At 47.1% G+C, this 9,484-nt stretch overlaps 1 protein-coding gene across 1 annotated transcript in view; it reads left to right on the forward strand.

Moving 5' to 3' along the window:
• Nucleotides 1-562: 562 nt before the first annotated feature.
• The window catches only part of FEV (FEV transcription factor, ETS family member), a 14,631-nt gene continuing 5,709 nt past the window's right edge, over nt 563-9,484 (forward strand). The window contains exons 1-2 of the mRNA XM_015820498.1: nt 563-618; nt 1,077-1,151. Coding sequence (XP_015675984.1) covers nt 570-618; nt 1,077-1,151 — 124 coding nt within the window. The 5' untranslated portion in view covers nt 563-569. The remainder of the gene's footprint in view (nt 619-1,076; nt 1,152-9,484) is intronic.

A 9,484-nucleotide genomic window follows, 5' to 3' on the forward strand; every position in this document is an offset into this window, starting at 1 on the left:
GGTGCCACTGATGGAGTCTCCGGCCTGATTTTCCCCCCCTGCCGCCATCTCCACGCCCGCCCAAGCTGCATTTCGTCTCTGGGCCCGCGTGGACCCGCCGGGCCCCCGTCCCTCAGCCGAGATTCGCGCGCTTGTTGGCTCAGAGGCGCTGGAGCAGAAGCGCCGCCGGAGCCGGCCGGGCCTTGCCAGGTCAGGCAGGCGCTGCCTGTTTGCAAAGAGTTAAGGAGGCGGAAAACGCGGCGGCCGCGGCTGCCTCTCTCCATAGAAACGGCGATCTTTAACGGGGGAAACTTTATTAAAGTCTGATGGGGCCGATAAGCGCCCGCGCCGCGCCTTTAATTAAAGCGCAGAGGAAATTGCAGGCGCGCGCCCCTCGCGCGTTGCCAGGCTATTGCTCCCCCCGCCCCATCTGGCCCCTCCTCCCCCCCCCCCCTTCCCGAACCTGCGCTCGGCCTCCGCGGGTGGCGGCGACGGCAATACAGAGTAATAACAACCGCAGCCGCAGCCACCCTCTTCCCGGGCGAAGGCCATAATACCCCCCGCGGGCGCGGGGTGCGCGCAGAGCTGCCATGAGACGCGGCGCGGCCCGGACCCTGCTGCTCAACATGTACCTGCCAGGTAGGGCAGACGCGGGCTCGGCCGCCCAGCCGCTCCAAACTCCTCCCGGGCCTGGCCTGGCTAGCTTTCCGCCGAGGGAATCGGACCCCTTTTCTCCCTCCCTCCCCACCCCCCAGATCGCCTCTTTGCTACCCGGGAGGCGCTGGCAGGCGCGCCGAGCCGCCTTGGCCTTCCCTCTTTAAAGCGGCCCCGACGGCTCCCGTCGGAAGTCGGATTTCCTTTTTCCTGGACGCGTTTCCTGGCTTCATAGCGGCTTGGCGGGGAGGCGGGGGAGCGGCAGAGGCGGGCGGGCAGGCGGGCGGCGGGGGGGACGAGGAAGAAGGCGAGGCTCCTCCGGGGAACGGCGTTTTTTCCCCCCGCCGAAAGGATGAGCTGACCGAAGCTGCGGGTGGGGATCGGCTCCGATTCGGGGTGTTTTGTGCTCCTCGCCTCCCGACCCCTTCCCTCTTTTCCTGCAGATCCGGTTGGGGAAACTTTGTTCAAAGAAGGCAAAAACCAGACGTGGGGCTCGCTGGGGCCGGGAGTTCAGAAAGGTAAGCCCGGGTGTTTTCGTTTGCTTTTAACCGAAGTGAACCCGGAGCAGGGTGGAAATCGGGCTTTAAGAATCTGGCGACTCCACCGGCTTATCCCAAAGGGCTTCCTTTTAAGGGGAGATGCCCGATCCAGGTGTCCACTATTTGAGTGGACAGTCCACTTTTTTCACATTATGTTCACTATTTTTTTTTCACAAAATAGTGGACACTTTTTTTTGATTCAAAAGCTTTATGATGAAATGGTACGCAATCTAAAGCTGTACAGTCTACTTTTTTTTTACTACTTAACCCCCCCTCCCCCCGCTTGTCCGCTATTTTTGGGAAGCAGACCTGGCAACCCTATAAACGGCGGGTCTTGGTCGTCCCGTTGGTCGGAGTCCCCACTTTGCGGGGGGGGGGTCTGAGGGAGCAGCGCTTCTCAGGGATGAAAGAGGCGCATTGGGCAACTTTCAATATAAAATTTTATTATTTTCATCATTAAAAAAAACAACACAAATATTTCACAATACAATATAGAAAAAACCCTCACCCCCCACCCACCCACCCCGGACTTCCCAAACCTAATCCCAGGATAATATTCAAATATAAGCAAACAAATATTAAAATCTCTAACTCCACAAAGTATATTTTTCTACATGAGTAGGTAAAATATATTAAAAAACAAGAAAAACGAGTTTACTAAAAGTCTAAATTATATTCCACCACTCTGTGCTTCTTTTGAATATAGACAATCCATCTTCTCCATATTAATAAAAATTGTTCATTTGAATGATTCTTCAAATAAGCCGAAATCTTTGCCATTTCAGCAAGGTGGCAACTTTCTCCCCTGTTCCGCGCGGGCACTTTATTTCACTTTTGGTGGTCTCGAAGCCAACGGAAGGGCCACGGAGATGCGAAGGCGCCAGCTGCACCGGTCGCGAAGGGCAGCTAAGCCAAAATGCGCCAAATGGCGATGTCTGATCCGGGAGAGGGACGGTCTGATTCTTAACAAGAGACGCGTTGGAGCTACAACGAGTTGCACGTCCGCGGTTAACTATTCCCGACGCGAAACCCCAAGGAGTTGGAACTATCTGACTTCTAACGCCCCCCCCCCTCCTCGTAAGGCTGGCGTTTATTAGTTTTAACGTAAGCTCGGCTCCCCGAAAGCGCCTCCGACTCCGTTAGAGATTTGAGCCATCTAACCCCCTATGCTGAATGCTCAAGTTATTGAATTAGCCTGCTTTCAGTGGCCTGTTCTCCCAAAACAAACTAACCAGGTTCAACGCCGATCAAGCTTAGCGTTCTTTTTCCTGCAGCCGCGAAGTCTCTAAACTGGTCGGGTAAAGTGTATTGTGAGAACCCATTGGCAGGCGGGCTGGCAGAGTCTGCCTTAACCCTCCCTTTAGATGCTGATGCTTGAACCCGATGGGCCTTTTTCGGTCACCCCTCGTCTTTGAAAGAGGATGTGATTCCTCTGAACCACCCCTTATCGCTGCACGAGGGATAGATATAATAGTTTGTCGATGGAGTCAACGATCCAATAAATGGAACTAAGAAGCAAACCAGGCTTGTGGACAAAGTCTTGGGGTTCTTTTGTTAGCTGATTAATTTTACCGTTTTAAGTGAGAGTATCCATCTATCGGATTGTCTTAAATTCTGAGCCGTACTTTGGATGATGGCCCACGTTTATGCATAAAGTGCCCATTGTCCTCCTTCTCTTAAACGCCGTTTACTAAAGACCCGCGCATCCAGGTTTTCGCTCCAAAGAGCTTCTTTGGAGAGAAGCTGTCTCTGTTTGAAGGGAAACTGCTTCCACTTTGCTCAGAAGTTCACTGCTTGGCATCCTTTGCTTCTCTAACTCTTTGTTTGGATGCAGAAAAGCACATTCATGGTCCACCCTGTCCTGAAGCCTATGCTGCGGTGCTCGCAGTGGCCAGCAAGGAAGCCGGGCGGGCGTCCTCCAGAGGGAAAACCCGCCCGCTCATCTTATGCCTTTGGATAAGACCTGAAACAGAACAGCACACAACTCTTTTAGGCCGAAGCCGCTTGGATGGTGCCAAGCCGGGCGCATGCTTGCAAGGGGCTTTTGTCTCCTTTTTCCCTTAAGCTCCAGCTTTGCAAAACTGTCCCCCACACGAGGCTCGCAGGTCCGTAATCTTGTTTGCAAGTGGCGCAAAGGTGTTTGGACAAATTTGACTGGGGGGGGGGCGGTTGCGTTGGCTGACCGGTTAATTTATTTTCCAAGAACAAAAGATGCCCGTCTTTCCTCCCTTCCCCTTCCTTCCTACATTATATTTGGAGGCTTCTTCCCCTACCTACTTAGGGAAGAGTGTAGGGCACCCACCCGTATTCTTTACCTGAACTGGTAGATACAGCCAAGGTGGAAAATATTTCTAACCCATTCTGATTGGGTGAAATCAGAGCTGAATTTTAAATAGTCCCAGAAATAATAATATGCAGTTCAATGAATTATGAAAGCCGCCTGGGACTGAAATACAAAAGCAATCTGGAATTAGGAGAAATGTTTTTTTTTTTTAATTAAAAAATAGCTTTGAATATTGCAATGCAAGGATGACTATTTCAAAAAGTCACAGCAATACGGACGTGGCCGTTCCTTTGAAGAGAGATTTATCCAGCGGAACATCAAACTAGACTTTATTTGTGCCCCTATCGTTTTCTGCTTAAATGGACCCCAGAAGATGGTAGAGGACAGGAAGGCCTGGAGGAACGTTGTCCATGGGGTCGCGATGGGTCGGACACGACTTCGCAACTAACAACAACCATCGTTTTCTGCGCGCGCGTGCCCACACCCATAGATTTACCTGCATTACTCCCACCTTGACGCAAAGCAAACGAACAATCTCATCTAATCGAGCCAGAGCACTTAATGCCGATGTACTTTCAGGTTTCGTTTTATTTTTAATGTAGTCCTTGGAAATTTGCACCACAGTAACTCTGGTGACTTTTCAAAAGGCTATTTTCTTGCTAGAGGGGGAAACATCTCTCTCTCTCTCTCTCTCTCTCTCTCTCTCTCTCTCTCTCTCTCTCTCTCTCTCTCTCTCTCTCTCTCTCTCTCTCTCTCTGAAAATGATGCCAATTTGGGGGAGATTGGACTGCTTAAAAATAAATAAATAAAAAACGCTCGGGGTTCAAAAACCACGTCTTCTCTCTTTAACAGGAGTCTCTAATTCAACGGTCGGTGCTTCGCATTAAGCGCTTAAAACAGACTATAGTGTTCACTTGGAAATATAAATTCCCTTAAGGGGGTTGAGAAAATCAGCTTCTCTTGGAACGTCCCCCCCCCTCTGGGGGACTAAATGCCTTTTTAACGCGTCTGCCTAAGAGTGGGGTATGTACCCAGCGAAGATTCTTGCGGCTTCCTAAAGACATCTCGTACTCTTTCTTGCTCACATTTCTCATAAGGGGAATACATTTCGGAGAGGACAATATTACGCACGGGGGAATGGGGTGAGGGATGGAAAGGAAGAGGGAAATAATGGGGAAAGGGTGGCTGAGAGAGTCACCCGCCGCTGGGTGTGACCCAGCCATTGGACTGCTAAACTGGATAGAAGATACCCCCAAACTGCATCCGAAGGTTGAGGAAAAGAAGGAAGTGGGATGTGTAGGGTAGTTGGAAGAGAAAGAGGAGAGAGGTGTGGGTAGGAGGGGAGGAAAGGAAGAGGGAAGTAGGTAGGAAGGGTGAAAGAGAGGGTGGATGCGGGGGGGGGACTGCCGATCACCTCTGAAAATATGATATTCAATAGGTTTTTTTTTTTTAATGATGTGCACCATATTTGTATTAAGAACTTGTTTATTTGAAAATTAATAAAAATTTGTAAATAAGAAACCGGGGTCTGTATTTGGAATGGGCGAGGGTCTTTCCTTCCTTGCGTCCGACCAAGGCGCTGTGAACCTCGAGGGCTCCTGCAAAGATACACGGGGTGAATTTTAAGGCGCCCCCCAAGACTCTCTGTCTAAAGCTATCCCGGGTTTCCTTCGTGAGCTGCCGACGAGGCCAGATCGCAAGCCATGGACCCCCCAAAGTATGGAAGGGCATCGAAAACGCTCCGCAGAGGAAATGCTCCCGGGTCAAGCGCCGGGGCAGGAACCAGACCAGCCCCAGCATCCCCGCTTGGGTGGCTTTGCTCCCCCGCCTTTACTCGTCCCTGGCCGAAATTGCTCCCCCCGAGCCGTCGGCGACCACGCATCTTTGGCACCCGCATCCGAAGAAGCAGCAAACAAGTTCCTTTCGCGGGGGTCCTGCACCGAACGCGACTCCCCCCCTCCCCGTGTGTAGATATTTTATACGCCTTTCCCAAAATCGGCCGAAACGACCCCCTAAACCACGAAAGCAAAAGTTAGAAGAGGAAGATTTAGCGGCGCCGAGGCCGGTCGGGCTCGCTAGGAAAAGCTTCGTGTGAACGGGCCGGCCTCTCTCTCTCTCTCTCTCGCCGAGGAAGGCGGCCCTGCAGCTTCCAGCGGGACGGATTCCCACGCATCTGGCTAACCCCTGGAATTATTATTTTTTTGCCTCGGGAAGTGGGAAGGAGTGACACCCGGAAAGTGCCGCGCGACTGCTGGGAGAAAGTTGAATTTTGCTTTTGTTTTACTGGCTCCTCCGGGGACCAGGCCTCCCCCAAGCTAAGACCCGGCGGACCCCCAAGAATCCTTCGGTCCCAAGATCTGGAAGAGAGGAAACAAACGGCCCCGCTGGAACTACCGCCAGTATTCCGTCCGAAGCTCACAATAGGGTGGGAAAGAAAGCTGCGCTCTGAGTAATGCGCTGCGCTCCCGACGCCTCTGCCGTTCTTTTCCTTCTCGATCTAGCTGACGCCCGAACCCCTGAATCGGGCAGGTTGCTTAGTTCATCAGGAGGCGCCTGGGTTTGGGCTGATTCTAGGCTCAGGACTCCTTTGGCTAGATCTGGTTTTTTTTTTCTTCTCTCTCTCTTTTAAGTGGGGAAAGAGGAAGCACACAACACCCTTGAGTGGACTCGCAAACACACCTCTGGCTAAGGCAGGGGTCCACAACCTTGACAACTTTAAGACTTGTGGACTTCAGCTCCCAGAATTCTGGGAGCTGAAGTAGTAGTAAGTAGTAAGTAGTAGTAGTAGTAGTAGTAGTAGTAGTAGTAGTAGTAATAATAATAATAATAATAATAATAATAATAATAATAATAATAATAATAATAATAATAATAATAATAATAATAATAATAATAATAATAATAATAATAATAATATAACAACAACAATCCCAAAACAACAGGGGCACCACTTGAACACCATTGGCATTGACAAATTTGCCATTAGTCAATTGCAAAAGGTGGCCTTACTAGAAACTGTTTCCATCCTGCGATAATATCTGTAATACCATCAAACATCAACATCTGCCTATCCCAGGTCCTTGGTAAGGACTCGATAGGTAGACAAAAATGCCAAATCCAGTCTGAACATCTGGCTGACTGTACAATGATTAATAATAATAATGATAATGATACTACTACTACTACTACTACTACTACTACTACTACTACTANTAATAATAATAATAATAATAATAATAATAATAATAATAAAGTTGGAAGGGACCTTGGAGGTCTTCTAGTCCAACCCCCTGCTCAGGCAGGAAACCCTATACCATTTCAGACAAATGGCTGTCCAGTCTCTTCTTAAAAACTTCCAGTGTTGGAGCATTCACCACTTCTGGAGGCAGGTGGTTCCACTGGTTAATTGTTCTAACTGTCAGGAAGTTTCTCCTTAGTTCTAGGTTGCTTCTCTCTTTGGTTAGTTTCCACCCGTTGCTTCTTGTCCTGCCTTTGGAGAATAGCTTGACTCCCTCTTCTTTGTGGCAGCCCCTGAGATATTGGAACACTGCTATCATGTCCCCCCTCGTCCACAAGTCTTAAAGTTATCAAGGTTGCAGACCCCTGGGCTAAGGAAACCAGCCCAAGTGTTTCAATGCCTGAACCTCTCTTAAGCTTTAAGTCCACCTAACGAACGCAGCTGGCTGGCTTTTGAGAAGACTCCTGTGGGACATGTCTGTTACTTTACTGTATTTTTTTTGAAACAAAGTCAAAGCTGGAGATTATGTCACCTCTAAATACGAATGATGCCTACCTACAAGTAAAGGAAAGCAGAAGAGATGCAATGCTTTTTATACAGATAAAACGATAGGACTTGCTTCAATTCATTTAAACAGAAATAATGATTTAGCCCAGAACAAGCTAAGATTTCAACCAGCTTTGAGAGAAGGAGGACCTTCCAAGGCTGCTTGCAGCAGTCCTTCCAGGCCTGGGGGCTGCAGATGGAGCTGCTGCAACTGTCCCACACCAGCATTTTCCCCAAAGGGCCGTGACAATGACAACTGTGACTGTCCCGAAGATGCAGGCTGCCTTCCTCCCTAAACAGAACAAGGTGTTAGGCCCAGCCTTTTCCACCCCAACTTTCACTTAACCAGCTTTAAATGGGGAAGGCTCCAGATGGATCTTTTCCTAGCCAGTGGCACTTTGAGATAGGCCACATTGAACGCCCATTGTCCCAACAAACCAAAGAAAGCAATGGCCCATTACATGAGAGGGATGGGAGTTGTAGTCCAAGGCATCAGGGGGACCCCAGCTTGGAAAAAATCTCAGTCTACGGTACCAGTCTGGTGACTGCACTGGTTCCTCAAGGGGGCTGATTGTTCTTCAAAAGTAGAGGAGATATAGTCATTCTGAAAGGGCAGCTCTTTCCTTCCTACATCTTAGGGTTAGTTTGCACAAGCAAATAAGGTGTTTGCAGCAGAGGTCCCATCCAACACTCCTCTCTTTTATTTATTTATTGGGAAGAGTTGTATGTAACTAACCCACAGATCAGAAGTGAAAAGGTGGTTCACCCCCCCCCCATGTAGTACTTCCATTATTGTTATTGGTACAAGGAAGTTTAAAACACACCCCTCCCCTCAGATTTTAAAGGCCATTGTCTGTTTTACCATCCACTGTGGAATCCCACCTCCTCATCCTGCCTCAGGTCCAAAACATCCTTGTTTAGATTTGAGTTAAGAATGAAAAACTTAAATGCCCTCCATTAAAATTCACACCATTTCAAAATACTCCTGGTGAAAATTGCTGGTTTAAAGCCATCATCCCTTACTCCTATAGCTGTGGCAATGAAGTTTCAAGTGATCTGTAATCCAGCCCTTGAAAAATAAGCCAAAAGACAATCCAACTTCCATACCTAGACACCAGCAGGATTGGATTAATCACATTTATAAATACTTAGCTTCCCCAATGCCTCTTGGCAGTGAGCTCTTTCATTTTGTTTCCCTTGGTACCTGAAATCCTTTTCTTCCATGTTTGCGGTAAAAAAAATATTGATTATTTAGTCTGGTTAAATATTGATTATTTAGTCTGGTTAACAAGATTTTGGTTTGATTTGATGGGATTTTTGTTTTTATCCTTAACTCAGGATAGGCCTTAAAATTTCTCATTTAACAATGAATGTTATTAGTTATTTGTATTAATGACTTGCAGCTAATATTCTCATATATTTCTTCAGAAGGAACTCAATGGAACGTGCTTCTGAGCGGTGCTACTTAGATTTTGATTTTAGTTCTTAGCTATTTGGAACATTAATTTCTCTGGAAATAAGTAGACACTGTTTTGAATAAAAGTGTATAGGGCAGCAATAATAAATTGCTAGGCTATTTCTAAATATAGAATAGTTTTATATATTTAGGTAAAAAAAATTGTTTCCTAGATAGGCATTATCAAGAATTCAGCATGATGTGTGCATATGCACACACAGATATCACAGACTGGCACAGTTCATTTTAGGAGCAGCATGATAAGGCTCCCCGGTATTGTTGTAAACTCCTATTCTCATTTAACCTATTAGCAGCAGATATTCTAATCCTAGAAATGCTGGTCTGTGACCATAATACAAATAATTATTATTCCAGGCCTAGAAAGAAAACAGAACTTTAACAAACTTTCTAACTGAATAATTTTGCTAAGAACTGTCATCACCTCAAGTATCTAACATGAAGTTAAGGATCTTAAGAGAAGAACAGAACCTACTCTGATTTTTATTTTGCAAATGCTTACAATTGTCAGTGCCTCCCACCTACAAATGGGTCTTAATGTTTGGAGATTGCATCCAAAAAATATTGTAATTCCCATTATTTGAGCAGGTCACCTCCTACCTGCTGAATCTCACAGCTAAATGGGACTGGGCCTATAGGTTAGAGAAAGAAAAGAAAAAAATCCTGGAAGCAGATAATTGTAAACCATGTTCTTATTGTAAATAGATAGATAGATAGATAGATAGATAGATAGATAGATAGATAGATAGATAGATAGATAGATAGATAGA

Source organism: Protobothrops mucrosquamatus, unplaced genomic scaffold (genome assembly GCF_001527695.2).
Source record: "Protobothrops mucrosquamatus isolate PMUCROS unplaced genomic scaffold, P.Mucros_1.0 scaffold1133, whole genome shotgun sequence".
NCBI lineage: Eukaryota > Metazoa > Chordata > Lepidosauria > Squamata > Viperidae > Protobothrops > Protobothrops mucrosquamatus.